General features: G+C 28.5%; 1 protein-coding gene across 1 annotated transcript in view; it reads left to right on the top strand.

Annotated features, from left to right (window-relative positions):
• Window positions 1–4,330: 4,330 nt before the first annotated feature.
• Window positions 4,331–18,614, top strand: part of LOC113548960 — a 36,008-nt gene continuing 21,724 nt past the window's right edge. The window contains exon 1 of the mRNA XM_026950074.1: window positions 4,331–4,797. Coding sequence (XP_026805875.1) covers window positions 4,740–4,797 — 58 coding nt within the window. The 5' untranslated portion in view covers window positions 4,331–4,739. The remainder of the gene's footprint in view (window positions 4,798–18,614) is intronic.

The raw sequence follows: 18,614 nt of genomic DNA, 5'->3' as shown, positions 1-18,614 counted from the left end.
AACACATCCATCTATTCAATAATGAGGTACACTCATATCTCACATTAACTATACAGCAAACGAGTTCCTGATTTTTTTATTATCTGTAGTTGTTATGTGATTTTTTTTGTACAAGTATGGTATTTATATATTTTGCCAAAGTGTTATAGGGACTTGGTTATTATTATCTGCAAGTCAATCTCATGCACATGCAATAATCTTTACCTACCTATAACAACGAATCACTGATTCATCGGAACAACGTTGTGGATCGCCGAGGCTGAGACTAAATCTTCAAACCATTAATCTCGACTGAACAGTTATTCATATGATTATATTTCGATCGTCAGTAAATTCCTTGAGTCATGGTATTTATCCGGTCTACAACAAGTCGCTTCACCGAAGGTCATTTATAGTTGCATTCCGTGTATAACAATACGGTGATTGGAAACAAATTTCCAAGTGCAGGTTTGACAAAAATTAACAGTAAAAAAAAGTAGTTTTGTAAGATTTTTAAGGTTTATATATATATATACGAACCGCGGACGAAAAGTTCGGAGACAAAAAGTCCAAAGTTAATACTTATTTTAAATATTTAGAAATTTAAAAATGTTTGTACACATATTATATTATAATATTGTCATATAAATAATAAAAATATAACGGAAATCCACTATAGTTAGGTATATGTAGTAATGAGTAATGGCAAATTTATATTTTTTTATTATATATTGTGTGTTATTTTTTTAGTTTTTGTTTAGTTGAAGTGTTTATATTGAAATACATTTAGTTACAAATAAATTTTGATATTGTTCTTCCTAATATATCGTGTGATTGTATGTTAATATTTTTAAATACATGTATCTACGTTCTACGTACCTATTGAAATTAATTATAATGAATAATAAACTATATAGTTATAAATGAAAATAAAAAAATCGAAAATAAAACTCTAATAATAGAATGTGTATAATATTAATATATATTATATTATTATTTACAAACATTTTTAAATTTTTAAAATAAATATTAGTTAGAAAAAATATTGTGTATTCTCGGGCTTGTTGTCCGACGCTAAAAATGCGCTCAGACTTTTTGTTCGATTATAAAAACTGAATCCGGACTTTTAGTTAAACTTTTTTTAAAACGGACTTTTTGTCTCCGGAATTTTTGAAAAATTACCATGTATATATAGTATCTTAGTGATGAATTAGATAAATACAAATGATCCACTAAATAATTTACAGTAAATTATAGTTCTCATTTGAAAACAGAAGTTTATACCGCAACAGGGCACTTCTTATTTAGTACGAAAAAATTCAAAAATATTAAAATATGATTTTTAAATATATTTAAACTTAAAAATTCCAAAAGTTAGAATTTAAAATTCACTATTCAAGAAAAAAAAAGAATTAGCATGTCTATAAATCACCTGTATATTAATATATAGTCTTATAGGTATATAAAAAAATAGTTACTTTAATATGATTTATGAATAAAACCAATTTCATTGTATAAACAAATCGCATGAACATTTCAATACGATTACAAAATAAATATTGGTGATATTTGGCTATTTAGAGACATCGTATGGGTAACTAATATCTATATACGATAAACATAGGTTTATCGGCATACATGTATACAGACTGATTTACCATGCACAGTCGTATGTAACGTGATCTATATAAATCTAATATAATACGGTACCTATTTACCGATTAGCCACACGGTTTATGTATTAAACGCCCATAGTATATCGATCGAGACGTATCAAACTCAAATAATTGCGACTAAATTATTATACAGAGGTTTCGGTCCACTGAAGTATAAGGATTGTATAGTGTTCGGTTTTCTTCATCCGTATTGTACAATTTATGTTATTATATAAATTATCTATGAATTTCCGAAACAACAATGGTAGATCCGTCATAATAATGTAAACGGCACAAAAATATGTATAATATATAATATACAAATCTGCAATGACATCTTGAAAATATGTGTCGTCAAAGCGTATAAATCTAACGGCATTTGAATCGGATGTGTTTAAAGAAATGCCTGAATATTATTCTATAGGTATTGTACAGGTTGTATCGCTGTTGTAGTGTTTATCCTAGATTTGTAACCGAATTCGATTTGATTTCTGTTCCGATTCATAGCATCGAAAAACTTTTTATCGAATTCTATTGTGTCGCGGGTGTTTAATAATTATAATTATATTGTCGATCTAATTCTTAAATGAGGATTATTCTTTTTTATTATACGACTATACATAGTTTGTATCTGTCTGAAATTTTATTTATATTTCAAAATGGTATTATAAATGGGATTACGACCGGATTTTAAGATTATTTAAAATTAATTCTTTACTTATTTCAAAATTCAAAATTTATTTTAATTCGGGGGATAGTTATTTAATGAATATTTCACTTGTTTTAATGATTTTCTGGCGACCATGACCTGTTTTAGTGTTATCTACACAGCACACACGTAATATTGAATGATGACTCATAGTCTAGCTACTATAATAATAGTATACTGATACTTTCTTAATTATGTAATTTTGAATGATTGGATTTCATTTTAAACAAGATGTATTTCCGTCATTAATATATAACAAACTAATAGGTATCTACGAGTAAATTCATAAAATTATGATGGTTATTTCTATTTGTCGAATAATTTTTTTTTAAGATATAAAATGTAATTATTTAATATTTTACTAAAGACTGCATTAAATAACAATCGATCAAACAAATGTAAATTCTAAAATCAATAATTAAAGTTTAAAGCCATAATTTATTGTTATTACAAGCATTTTGTAATGAATACAAAAGATAAATTAAATTAATAAAAAATATGTAATATGTAATTGAATTTAAAACAGATATTTAAACAACGATAGTATATGATCATATAACTTGTAGATAAAAATTAGATTTATTTACAAGGTACATTATATTAGAATATGTATCGTTAATTGCAATATTAACTAGGCAGTCATTCTCAACAGTGACTATCATCGGATGTTCTTCAAAATTACACACTTACCATTCATAATTATTGATAGTTTAATACCGTACATTTTTTATATTATTATAATTAAAAATGTTATTTATTTTACATTTATCTAAAAAAAAAATAAAATAAACAAATAAAATCGTTTTAAGTGCCTATATAAAGTATAAGTTGTTTTAAAAGAGTTAAAATATTTAAAAAATTTTACCATGCCAAAAAAATACTCTTTTAAATGTTTGGAAAATATTTTAAATATTTACAGTCATTCCTTTCTCAATTACAAATAATAATAAAAATGTATAGTTTCGTCAAAAACTGGCGATGCGTACATATTCCAGTTTTTCGATGTTTTATTGTAATTTTTTCCCGATTATGAACGTAAAAAAAATTTCTACTTTTGATCACTCAACATGTATGTACAATTATGAACTATATATAGTTAAATACTATTGGTATAAAACTATAAATTGAGAAAAATGTAATTTCTTTATGAATATTATATAAAATGATTTGTTGATTGACACCGTTGTATTATTGAACCTTATATATTTTATAATATGCATATAAAGTATACATTATAACTTAGTTATACTTTACGAGTATACGTAGTAAGAACTATATATTGTGTAGGTTTACAATACATTATACACTTTTGTGAGTTGTGTGGTCAACAACATGTGATTAGCACCTGTCAAAAGAAACGTCTCTACGTAAAAAAATTCTCCTCAATAAGGTTTTTTAGTCAGGTCTGAGTGTTTGACTATTGTCAATTAAACTCTATGATTGTGGTGATGTCCAGATGAATTTAAGTGAAAAAAATCTAAATGATTCTCTAATCATTATATATTTTAGAATTGTATTCATGTTGACCGTCTTGATTAATTTTTATAGCCAACCAAAGTGTGTAACTATACTACATATTATATTATATATACTAACATTGTTTGCATTCATATATAATAAATGCGCCGAGGAATTTCAAAGAGTCGTTTTACGTATAAGTATACCTATAACTTATTAATTTTGTATATATATATATATATATATAAGCATATAGTAATATGCTTTTGGCATACTTGCGTACACTAACAACGCACGCGCATACATGTATACAATATATAAATGAATATGTCTGCTTGGTTTTTTTTTTATGAGGGAGTGTGAGAGAGAGAGGCATATTTATCAGTTAGTTTGCTTTAACCATCATCTGCCGGACGGTCTATGGATAGACTACTGTCGGAGTGCGGTTGGGTAACGGAGGGGAAAACCGTTTCGAGTTTCACATCACCACCGCGCACACAGTGTCAGTGACTTCAACGCCCGGCTCAGTTTCTGGCTGTCTTTCTATGACGGTATACCGCGTGCGCGCTTGAGTTTCCGTTACCCGCTCAGTATATGATAATAATAATATCTCGGTGACTTTTTTTTATTATTTATTATTGATTTATATACATTTTTTTATTATTTTAATAAAAATAACAACAAAGAACATAAGTTCAACCGATTGGCCCAGTTCCTTTTTTTACTACTCGCACGGTCCTTTTGTTGACATTGTTTTTTGTTTTTCTACAAACAAATTAATAATTTTAATACTTAAGTATTGTTTTTAAATTCAAGTTTTGTGTAGTGTGTGTATGTGTGCGTGTGCTTACGTATATTTTGCTTGAAAATATATGTGTATAAAACGTCGCGGTCGGTGTGATTAACACAAAAATGTGATTTAGCGTCATTACAACACGATGTGGAGGAGTAATTTTAAAATGACTATGCTACTGCTGCTTGTTATCACCATAATAGGTAAATAATTTCTATATTTTTAAATTTTGTATATTTCATCTGCATATAATACGTAACTGAACTAGAAATCATGACAGCAATATGTGTTACTATGTATCTATAAGTATATATAGGTACATTCAAATGACCTTACTCAAATTCTTCCCTCGGGTGATGAGTAAAATGATTATAAATATCACCACACAAAATCAAAACGAAAGCGAAGAAAATATTATATTATTAGTCAGGCTAGATGACCACGTATAATAGATGCTTATTATAATATGTCAAACTATATTGAGTATTCAATGATAGTATATTGTCTGTTATATGCATATGATACATATAAATATTATACGGTGGACGAAATTGATTGAACACGGTGATGGGAGAAACCGAATAATATAATCCACGGTTTAGATATAATATAGTTACATAACAATGTACACGAATATAATAGCTTCCACGCGATAATATAACACTTACAATATGTAATATAGTATATACGCACATACAATAACAGGTACTGTATGAGAAAATCGATATATATATGTGCATTTTTTATTATTATAATACACATTGCATTGGGTGACAGTTCATTCCACACATAGTGCCACAGTATGACATGACTGACCGCATCTATGTGTAATAGATTATTAATGTTATAATGTATAGTTTTAGATACAATAATATTATGTGTAATGACGTAAACAGTTGGTTAAACGACACAGAGACGGATTCGCGGAATCGCAGCCATTCTCGGTTGAGTTTTTAAAATCTGTGTGATTGTGTGCGTATGTCTGTGTGTACGGTATACAGAACAAATTACACGTCGAGTGAGAAGACGTGTCAACGAACGCGCAGAGAATTTTTATGAAAAACCCGCGACGGCCGCGCCAGAATCCGGTACATCGGTTTCCGGTGTTTTACTACGGTCAAAACGCAATGGCCGCCGCTTACACAGTCGATGGTCGTTCATACGTAAATAATAATAATATTATTAAATTACCAAGAGCACCGTGACCCGCGTTCGCCGTCACCGTACCTTTTGTTCTCTACAACGTAAGAGAAAGTGAATTCTGTCGGGTATAATATACTATTATAATATATTGTGTGTGTGTGTATAAGATCGTCATCGAAATTTCCATGCGCTCATACGGAACTCTCCAGCCCGGCGTTTGTATATATGTATCTGTCTAAATACGATTTCGACGTTTACGTAACGTCCTTCGGACGACCGAGCGCTGCCGTCTAGAACGGCCTACAACCGTCTATGTCATTCGGTCGAGATCTTGTGTCTGGTATACATACAGGATGATTCACGAGCATGCTCAAGTACATTTTTTTCCTTCAATACATTTTTTATTCAAATCCTGATTTTTAGAATTTTGAAATATTCTTAAAGACTATATTTCTATGTCTCGTAATGATACAGACTTTTATTTTTCAAATGAAAAATACCCACTTTGTACTGCTAATTATTAGTGTATGTTTATATTTTTTTAATGTTCTTAAAATATTTATACTATAAGGATAATACTCTTTGATTTTACAAAAATATACAATATATATATTTACATCCAATATTTACTATGATCGAGCTATTTTTACAAATAATAATTGATAATGAATTAATACTAATTAATAAAACTTTCAAAGCACCATACATCCCAAATACTTTAAACCTGCTATCATAGATCTGCGTGATATACAATATTAAATAACTTAAAATCTAGTTGACAAATTTTGACGTGTCAAAATGTTCAGAAAAGTAATCTGTTAAAGAGTTTGCAATAAAAAAAAAGGTTTTTGTTTGAAAAATAAAAAAAGTTTCTTAAATAGTAGAAAAATCTCAAAATTTGAAACTATGGTCTTTGAGTAAATTTTAAAATGTAAAAAATCCGATTTTGAATAACTGCGTTATTGAAGAAAAAAAGATGACGAGCAAACTTGATGAATCATCCTGTATATATTATACATTATATACATTATATATTCTGCATACACATGACACTTTTGTATAGGATGACATGTAATAAATGTAAATGAAAGTACTTAAAGCTATCATCGAATGATCTTACTGTGTATAAAATATTGAAAAATCGATAAGAATTTTTATTTCTTTTTTATTTTAACCTGATTATTTTATCAAATTACGAAGTTGTCTTTGTGATCAGAAAGTATAAATGTATTTACTTACTATATTGGCATAAGAATTCGTTAGGGACAAAGGAATTTAACTATAGCAGTACCTATATCAATTGAATGATGTTAAGTGCCCAAATGAAAAATCGAGTATTCGCAAATGCGGACATTTGAAAGATTCTATTCACTGATTACTTTTACTGAATAAAAAACAAATATATATATATATAATAACAAGCTCTTATTTACTAATAGGTAAATAATGGCCAACCAAGTAAGCAACATTATTTTAATAAAAAATTCGTTAAAAAAGTTTTTTCTTATCATAATTTTTCATTTCGTTATAATAAAATATAACAATAACACACTATAGGCGGCTGACTAAACTATGTGCTCTGCAAATTATTTATATATTTTATATACACAAAATAATGTGTAATAATATATCTACCGAAAACTAACATAATATTGTATTGATTGGCCAATGTATAATAACAATGGCTGTACGTTATTTTATCTATAATATTTTTGCGGTAATCAATCGTGAAATCGTTGTAATTATTGCGTACGATAGTATATATTCATTGAATTAATTATTCCGGAATAAAAATCGGCCACTAGATATAAATATGAACAAAAAATAACTAAAAAAAGTATCGAATAAATTGAAATTATTATATATAAAGCGATTTTATAATGGTACCAAGATATTGGTTGTAATACATATTATGCACACTATATTAAAATATATAATACACTATGGATTTAAAATATATAACATGTATCAATATATTATAAAATAAAAATTACTTTATAACATAAATTTTGAGAAATTATTAAAATATACCGCTGTAGAAATTTAATTAAAAAATATATATTTACAGTAAGAAATAATTTTTAAACATCAATAAATAGAATAATTAATTTTTGGATGTAAAAACGTCTAAATGTGTTGTTCATAATCTAAGGTGAGACTTTTAGGAATGTAGACGTCAGAAAAAATTTAATTAAAACCAAGTGTACAAATTATTAACTATATCTTCGTTATTGTTGAGGATTTGTAATCAGTAATTACTAATTAAATTTAAGCGTATTCATACAGATGTATGTCGATTGAACCAAATACTAATTATCATTGTTGCAATCAGTTTTTTTTTTTTACAAGTAGTTTTTAGTTTAAAATACAGTAATTTGTGGTCACACCAAAATGATTTTTTTATAGTACTTACCTACCTATTAATTAATTTAATAAACGTCTTCGTCCATTGACCCTTTAATGGTAAATCAGTCGTTATATTTAATCATTTTTTAATTGTAATTATATAAATATATAAAAAATATAAAACATCAATAATTAGTATATGTATTATATTCGATATACGAAAACAAATAGGTAGGTATTCTTACGTATCATGTTTATTTAATACGACAAAATGCTACAGTATGTTGTAATTGATAAAAAATAAAATAAAATTCTATAGGTTTTTTATAGTGAACAGTTAGTCTGGTGAATAATGTAAGTGTGACATGGCAATATATTCTTTATTTACGAGGTAAACATTTTACAATATCCTACGATATTGATACGAAATGATGAGCATTTCTGAGTAGAACATGCATTATTTCGTCCATAACATTCATAATAATTTTACAATACTTATAAGTATATATATATTTTTTACAAATGGAAGTATATCGAAATTTGAGTTAATTGTAAAACAACCGTGAATAAAATATAAATGAAAATCTTCGCGTTATTTGCAGCTGTCGTGTGTATATTCGTTCGGTATTCAAATGTTCGCGTGTACATATATATGGATAGTATATTATACTATTATATACATATAGTTCTAGTATTATCATATTATGTTTTTATTAACAAATAAAACACTATATTTCAAATAAATAAATATTATTATTGGTTGGTTATACTCAATATATAGGTAATATAAAATATACTACAATGGTTTTCATTCATTTTCTATTTATAAAATAGTCATTAAATAGAATTATTTTTGGCGGAACAACGTAGACGGACTATATCATAATTCACCGTGAAACGGCTTAATAGCAATCGTATATATAATATATATATAAAAAAGAGACTTTCCTCCTCATTTCAATAAACAATAAGAATAATATGTGAAAAATAATAATTTTTCGTACATCGTAATTAGATCTTATATAGCGCGCAACGTTGACCAAGTGCACCGATCTCCCTGATATTGTATGTATAAATAATATATATATATATATAATCTAGTCATAAATCCATGCACTTGTCACGCATAATAATATATATATATATATATGTATATTATTGGTAGAAAGATGAATTTATGACTTTTAGCATACTTTCTTTTTCCCTGCTTTACACGCAGCTTGGTGTTCATAAAATAAACATACCACCGGTAAACTGTAGTCGTTCAACCGTACACTGTAGTACAGAGTGAGTAACATATCAAAAACTTTAACGCCTAATTATTATGTTACCAGTTTCCGGTTTCGTCAAATTCGACACACTAGGTTTTCGAGTCCACGTCTCGAAGCCGAGTAATATGTGCGTACAGATACCATTAATTGAATTAAATTTTAGAGTTTTCATTCGCGGGTTGTGTAGTTCCCCCAGTTTATATATTTTTTTCTATACTGATAAACCATAATAGTAATATTATACACTTTACACATGGCTCGGGCCTATTGAAACAGACGTCGTATCAGCTGGCGACAATAATATTATATTATAAACTGCAATGGCTAACATATAAGAAGTATAGTCGCCGGATCATCTCCACATACCATACAGCATAGTATAATTTAATATTATTATCATGGCGGGTGCAGCTACATAACGGTGGTTGGGTAACCACGATCGAATATTATTATATTTATAGTAAAATATTCGTGTACGTCGATATCCGGCACAGTTCGTGCAAGAATAATCGCTTCCGCCGCAACGCTGCCATGCGTAATATATAATATTGTATCCGACAATAATATGGTTTGCGTACACGTACTTATCCTATTATTTTCTAAATCGATTTTTGTGTATTTTCAAAAAGAAAAATGTTAATTATATAATATATTTTTAAAGTTCAATTCTCCCCGCAGAAATCCCTGCAGGGACATCAAAAACAAATCTGGCTAAGAAATATCCTAAATTTATCTCACTGATTGTTACTGAATGCTTTCTCAATTGTATTATCTTTAAAATGGTCAAAGTAAATGTTTAATAGTGAAAAAATATCGAATTGGACAATTAATAGTTTTTTTTTTTTAAATTTAATAACTCATTACCTACTTCAATTTTTATGATAATCGGAATATAATGGACCACATCTTTGGTGGAGTAGCTTCGCAGCTATACTATATACACCCAATTCACTCCACTCTACGAAACTTAAAGTCCTAAATTAAAATGTATTCGTTTGGTATTCCATCAGGAAAACTTTATGTTCAAATTTTCATTTTCAATAACGTAGTGAAGCAAACCTCGAATCACGTTAAAACGTGTATGTATATCGACAAAAAAAAAATATACCGTGTAATCACTATTTTATCACTGTGTGTATTCAGTTTTAACCTAACTTATAGGTTATAGGGTGGACGCTGTTGTGCTCGAGCATGACAATATTATACACGACTCGGTCTACCTATATTGGCTATAATATTACACGGTAGATTACGCCCGGCATGGGAATTCCTATTGCGTGCGACTTACACGATATATTATGTACGGACATGTACCTTATATTATACATAATATAATACGTTCAATACTACTACTACGACGACGACACGTGTAAGTACGGACAATGGTCAGAGGAGGCGGCGGAACGATGACGATGCGATGACCGCCGCGTATGCTGCGTGGCGCCCGTAATTGCATTTCCTTCTACAACAACAATAATAATAATATCGTCGTTTCGTTTTGCGATGGTATTTGATACATAGGTACGCGTTTGCCCGGACGGACACCCGTGTGTCGTTGAACCGGCGGACGACTTGTCGGCTGAGGAGATATTGTGACGAGACGATGATATTGCCTATATTGTTATTATTTTCGTTATTGTTATATTATTGGCGACGGACAGTGTCCCGATGTGTACTGTTTGACAGCCGTAAAACAGTGCTGCGGTGTGATTCTCTCACGAACTTGCCTGTATAATATATATAATACTTTTACATTGTAAATACACTAATACACTATTCGTGTACGGGACGACCGCAATCCGCCGCGTCGTGTCTCGTGTCGCTCCGTGTACAATAAATAATATATAATATAATATATAGATACGAGCTCACGCAGTGATGTCTCTTAGTGTCTTTGTCGTAACGACGGCATTACGGTACAACTGTAATAGTATACGTCTACGACGATTTCCGATTTCGGACACGTCAAACTGTGTGTGTGTGTGTGTATGTGTGTGTGCGCGCGACGATGTTGTAATCCGCTGTTATTATTAATATATATACCAACCGTTTTCGTCGAGCGACCAATGTTTACCGTTTTAAAACGATGCTCTATTTGCAGTAGATGCAGAAAGATGATAATAATACATATTTATACCTATAACAACAACTCGTTCGCAGTTCACCGACTTTGGTAAAATTTCTGCAGACACCCCTTTTGATTGACTATATAACCTGATTGACTGTACCTACGTTGTGCGTGTGCTGAGAGTAGCGATAATACGACTGACGAGTCTACGTGAAAATCACGAAAGTGAGAATCGCTATTAATAAATAGCGAAAATAAAAATTACCCAATCTTTTAATTCTATTTTTTTTCAAAATAATTTTTCTTTTCTTAAAACTGAATTCTATTTATTTCTACAATATTTAAATTTGATGTTATATTAGTATTTATTATTTAGTATATAGTTTAGTCAATATGCCAATATTTCCTATAAATAATACCGATAAAATAAAAAGCGAACTCATATATATATATTATTCGTTATACAATAGTATGGTGTACACTGCAGTTGTTTGTGTATAGCATTACACAGTCAGCGTGTAAAATAATTAATGTATTAGTTTTTATTTACCGACAGCAATTACGTCTGAATGACATCCACGATACCTATTATTTTTCAATTCTATTTATGTATGTATATTGTATATTTATTTTTGCCTCGCGTTAATAATGTGTTCACTTTTCAACGTTATATCTACCTATAATTTTATTGTTATTATAATATCTTTGATGATGACATATTCTTTAATTAATTATTTTTTTAATCAATACATTCACTTTCTATTTATAAGGGAACGAAAATAATAAATTAATAATTATTTTGATTATTATATTATATTTTACAAAATATAAGATAGAGAGAGAACTAAATTGTATTCTTATCAACATAATGTATAGTATATATATGTTAATATTTTAATATTTATATTAAATTAAGCACATGCAAGTTAATCGTCAGTAGGATAATTATTGTAATCTAGTTATACATTATTAAAACCTTAAAATAATTTTTTTTATTTATATAAAAATGATTTTTTATTATTTTTAGTAAGCTAATAAATATGTAAATTTCAATGTACGTTTGTATATTATATATTATATTCAAAGCTCTACATTCGCGTAAAAATTTACCCGTGTCTTTTATAACTCAGGTAGCTTGATTAAATATCAAATTCAGGTAGCTTTGAAAATTGCTCATTAGAACCAATAAGTGAATGCACCTAACAGTATACGCTTAGATACAAAGGTCTTGAGAATACTAATTATTTGTATAACTGTACTAGCATCGTCAAGATTATAAACATCGTTATGTACTCTATTGTTTTTTATACTAATATATTAACAATCATATTTAATTACGAGAATATACCGGTTGAAATTTCGTTACAAATTCATTTATTTTAGAATATAGAACCCACAAATATTTTAAGCTAAAAATTTGAAATAATATTGAGGTTACACTTACAAAGTATATCCTTTGGTAAACAAGTTATTTAAATTTGTACAAAATTAATTTTAGTTATAAATAGGTAATTTATATACTCAAAACGTGGTGGTTTGTTAGAGCATATATAATTTGAATAAACAATGAATCGTATTAATATTTCTTGTATAAGTAAGAATTATACTCGCAAGTATACGTTTATGGAGAAAACTATTATAACTCAAACTTTTCAACGATATAGACGGAAAAAACAGTTTTTTCCTAGTCGTAACAGTTTATTCTATTTTACATTTTCAACTTCGAAATTTATTATGAACTATTGGACGATATCCATTACGTATGGAATTTCAACTTTTAAAACGATAAGTACTTATACCTTTTATCTGCCTATATAAATTATAATATAGCTACATAATATTCGGTTTAGGATATTTCGAGACTGTATCTATTAAGTATTTTTTATAATAATTATACAGTCGGTGGATGACTAAAGAACAAAGACGAATGACTATAGTGTTAATCATTTATAAAATAGCTTGCTTTGATATCAATTACACCGAAGAGAAAATAGAAGTTCTTTGCCCTTTCGTTCAAAAGAAATACACACTGGTAAACGGCAGATACAAATCATCGTAATACTGTGGCAATGACTTAACACGACAAAAAACAACTTTATGCAACGGAAGACAAGATGCGACCTTGTATTACTTTGTTCAGTTTTTTGTCCGTGAAATATTTCCCAGAATAATAAGAAAAAAAATGTAAACGTCCGCCGATGGAAATGTAAATCGATCATGGTAACTAATTGGAAAAAAGATGGGTGATTCGAATTCACGACTGTCAATGACAACAACCCCTTAAACTAACTGTTTTGTAGGAGTAAAAAAAAAAAAAACAATGTGATTTGACAGAAACCCGAAATAAACGCACAGAACGAAAAAAAAAGTAGATTTCCCGCCATTATATTATTATAATATAATATGCTGTATACATAATACTACTCAGTTGAATCACGTTTACTATACATACAGATATAAATTTGCGTAGTTGTTCGTCGAACGCATGACTGTCTCGGTAAATATGTAACAATCATACCTATACGGACAACGGAGAAATAAATTACGTTATCTTAGTGCCATATCTAATTTCGTCCGGTATAAATTCCAATAGGTTTCTGGGAGTCTTGATCTGAACGCTGCAGCAGTATGTCAGATGAATAGATAATTTGTAGATAGATAATATAATGTATATACGTATATTATAACGTATTGTATTATTATGTCTGAGTCCATATACCTTCGCAAACGTCAATCAAATAGCTCAAAAAAAGAATAACAAAACATTGTACCAGCGCTATTTGGTGTTATTTCTAGTACTATATAAAAATCAGTAATACATAAATAATAATACTCAACATTAAACTAATACATAAGCGATTACTACGTCTAATAATCATTTGCATTTGCACTATTTGGCATAAAAAATTTGAATTTTAAAATTAATAGTAAGTGCGCCGTGATTTACGCGTATACAAAATGAAAACATACGCAAAAATCTCAAAAACAAAAACAAATTAATAGCATATATTTTCTGACAATCTTCATAGTTTACTACTTAAAACAACAAGTTTACTACACTTCAATCTAAATGCACGTCCATCACTTTAAAAATCTAACAACATCTAAAACAGTACAACACAATCATCCACACGATATTATTAGTTAATTATACCTACTCTGTACTCATATATATATATAGTTAACTGTATTGTATTATACTCATCGTTTAATATTCCTTATGATATTATGTCCATCAAGTTAAAAAAAATTAAACTGTAAAATTAAAAATCCGCAAAAGTGTTATCAATTTGTTTTGTTTTTATCATATTTGTCATTACTTAACATTAACAACTATACGATACGATCGCATTCTATTTTTGTATAGATTATTAAAATTTATTTTATTTATTATAGACCACATATGATAATTATTGACGAAAAATTTCAATATAACCTTCGGATTACCTAATAATTTGTTATTTGGCTACAGCCTAAAGTCAAAGTATTGATAAACCGTTAAACGTGGAGGCAACTGAACGAGATGGATGGTATTTTTTTTAAGTGCGAAAATCACTTATCGCTTTTTATACAGCGATGGTGCAGGTCGTGGTGAATTACCAAGATTACGGTGATTGACGGTAGGATATTTAAACGGCTGCGAATATGAGACAACAAAGGGCCGCATAATAAATAATAATAATAACTCATATTTCGATCATAATTATAATATCTATATACATTGTAAATTGTTTCTTAAGCATTCTGTCACCAAAATTTGGGTCATAGTTTACGGACGATTGAACGTCGACGGCTGTACGGCGCGTAATTATAATAGCTATGCTGTTGGTCACCTAATTTCACGCGGCGTGCGTGTGTTATTTGGGACCGCGCTGATCCAGTTACCGACCGAAAAATATTATGTATGTGGTGTACAGTGTACACGTACAGGTACACACGGACATAACATGTAAGTACACTGCTGACCGTGCGGGCGGGCGCCTGGGAAACCGCAAACCTATAACAAAATATGATTTAGTATATACTGTACCTAAATAATAGTATCATAGTCGGACAGACGGAATGAGAGCATAACGCATAGTCGTGGAAGAACTCCCGTAGCTCTTCTTCGCCTCCGTCAAGCTACTGTATAGTTGTGAATTAACTGCGACTACCGAGGGAGTCAAAATGATGATAATAATGTTAAACTTAACGGCAGACACATGGTTCAATAATTATTGCGCGATTGCAGGTTAAAGTCAAATAATACCGTCGTGATCGGATGCACATATCATTTATTTTTATTGGTTAATCAAGAAAATAGAACACAAAATTGTATTTCGTGTTTCTGGATACGTAAAATTTTATTTGGCATATTACATTATGACACGATAATTTATTCATTTGTGTTAAAATATTTTTTATTTATACAGATCAAATTTTCCGATTACTTATATTTATTATGATACAGAATTTAGATTATTTTGAATATTTCACATTTAAAAAAAATATCAAACATTCTGCCTGATTTTCACATTGAATTCAAACTAAAACTCTTCGCTGTCTAAAAATATTTTTATGTTATGGTTAAGTTAGGTATCAATGTGTCATACGTCATGTGTGTAATCTACTTAACAACTGTACAACACCTCTCAGAATTATCCATGATTTTTTTGTGTCTTCGACGTTTAAGACACATCGTTTTGATTGTAACACCGAGAATAATATACAAAACGATAACGAATAACTATGTTCGAGGAAAAATAAAAATGGTGACAATACGTCGTAGGTATGTACCACGTACCTATTTATTACGTTCCCGTTTCGGTGTCTTGCATCAATACAATATATTCATAATACGAAATGACCACACCAGGTGTGTTTAGCTGTAATATTTTAGGATTGCATGAATCGAATTCTCGGATTTACCGTGAAAAATTGTCATCATAACGCGTCGTTATTTAGACAGTCATTTATAACGACGCGACCTGTAGCGCTGTGACGATCAATCGGTTTAACACAGCGAAAAACGTACAGAATAATTTTTAATACATCATCGTGATGGCACTGTTCTTAAAAATATTTTTCATACCAAATATTAATTATTAAACAGTTAAGCAAGTCTATTAACAATTATATTGAATTTATGATTGTCATGAATAATACATTTGACATAAAAAATTAAGACTATCCATCTAGATTTATTATAATTTGTCACAGACTCACAGCTCCTCTTTATAAATAATGACACATAATTTATATGATAATTTAATAGTGCTATTTTGAAAAAAGTACGCGGATGCCCTTTTATCATCTTGTTTATATGCATACGTATCTACATTTTTTAATTATTACCGAAATAAGACGTATTTTTCATTAATGCATTGAAATATTTGTTACAAAAAACAATTATTTTACTATAATTTTGATCTCAAACCATCAAAATTTGATTTATTAATGTTTTTAAATTTTGATTTGTTTTATATAATAATATATTTCTATATTTTTATTTAAAAAAAAAATGCATAAAGTTTTCATTAGCTGTAGGTAGATCACATTACATTTTGTTAAACGCTTTTTTGATTGTAAACTCAATTTTTATGTTTAATGGGTCATAATATTTAGGTACATTTTAATTGTCTGTTCTCGTTTGGCTATTATGGCTTTAAAAAAATCTTAACCTTTAGTTTATATATATAATTATAAGTTCATCTCGTACTATTTGCAACTATGCAAACATAAAATATGCTAGAATACCTCCTATATAATTTTATTTCTTACCAACCGTTTAAAATGAATAATATTGTTATTGCGAATCACCTAATTATTATTTTCCTGTTGGAAAACTATACATTCGGTTTGATTAGCTGTAGTCATGGGATAGTAATTAATTGTTATTGCTATTGTTTGTGACAAAGATTTATCGAATGTTTTCATTGTTTGATGATATATGTTTTATACATAATGATACATTTGGTGAGAGGGTTCAGAGTATTATAATAGCCATTTTTTTTTGTTTTGTTTTATTTATGTGAAAGTTATTTTTGCATACTAATAGCCTGTTCAGTATCTTAGACAATAATACAGTTGTACTTTGTAGGTTATTTATATTTTATATATAAACTATGTACAGTGCCGCTGCAGGTGTATCGGTGACGATGACGAATAATTTGGATTATTTTTTGTATATAAATGTTGATCTTCCGTTAAAAATCGAAACGGATGTTTGATGAAGTTTAAGTTATTTCATAATGATAAGTGTAATTACTATCTCATGACACAGTTTTAACAAAAAATAATGTACATTCAGGTGATAATGAAATCAGCATACAAAATACACCATCGCGGAAATTTTCAACTCCCACGCTTTAAACAAACTGACCAGCTATATTGTGTATAATAGTATGCGCTTTAATGTACCTACGAGTTAAAATATTAGTTTATTTCTCTATATTTATATTTATAATTTTAACTAATGAAGTACCATTTAATGAGGTTAGTTTTGTAAAATTAGTATAATAAGTAGGTAATATTATACTAGTAAAATAATACATTCAATTTAAACAATATTAACTATTAATATATAAATAAATGTATAATGTAATAACCTAATTATTATAATACTAATTAATTAATTTTTATTTAAAAATTTAAAATAAATCACTAGTTATTACAAAAATATAATTTATTAATTTGTTTACAAGAATATATTTTTTTAAATTAATAATTAAGATTTTAACTCCAATTTTCGTGAATCATAATTACATCTTTATATTTGGTAACACAATATCATGCATATAATATATATATATATATATATATATATATATATATAACACAGGTATTAATTATAATTCACGTACAATTTGTGAATTTCTTCTCTTTAGGTAATTAAACAATTCATTTTTGTAAAATATTTGTCAGAAAACTGAGATGATACATAATTGCGTACTTCTACTAAAGCAATGGTTAATCACGATCCAGCATAAAGACATGGTGGGTACCTACTATTTATAAACTAGTTAATTATGTTGTCATGTTTGGCACCTAACTGAGAAATTAAATTAGTTATGATATTCATTATTTAAATCACTTAACTTGTACTTAATATATAAACATATAATATAAGTCCTTGACCCGAAACCAGCGCGATTTATCGAAAAAGGTAAATATCTATAAGAGTTATGGTCAAAAATGTAAAAAAATACATTTT

Source organism: Rhopalosiphum maidis, chromosome 4 (genome assembly GCF_003676215.2).
Source record: "Rhopalosiphum maidis isolate BTI-1 chromosome 4, ASM367621v3, whole genome shotgun sequence".
Taxonomy (NCBI): Eukaryota; Metazoa; Arthropoda; class Insecta; order Hemiptera; family Aphididae; genus Rhopalosiphum; species Rhopalosiphum maidis.
Note: the sequence above shows the minus strand (reverse complement) of the source record. Positions and strands in the feature narration are given on the sequence as shown.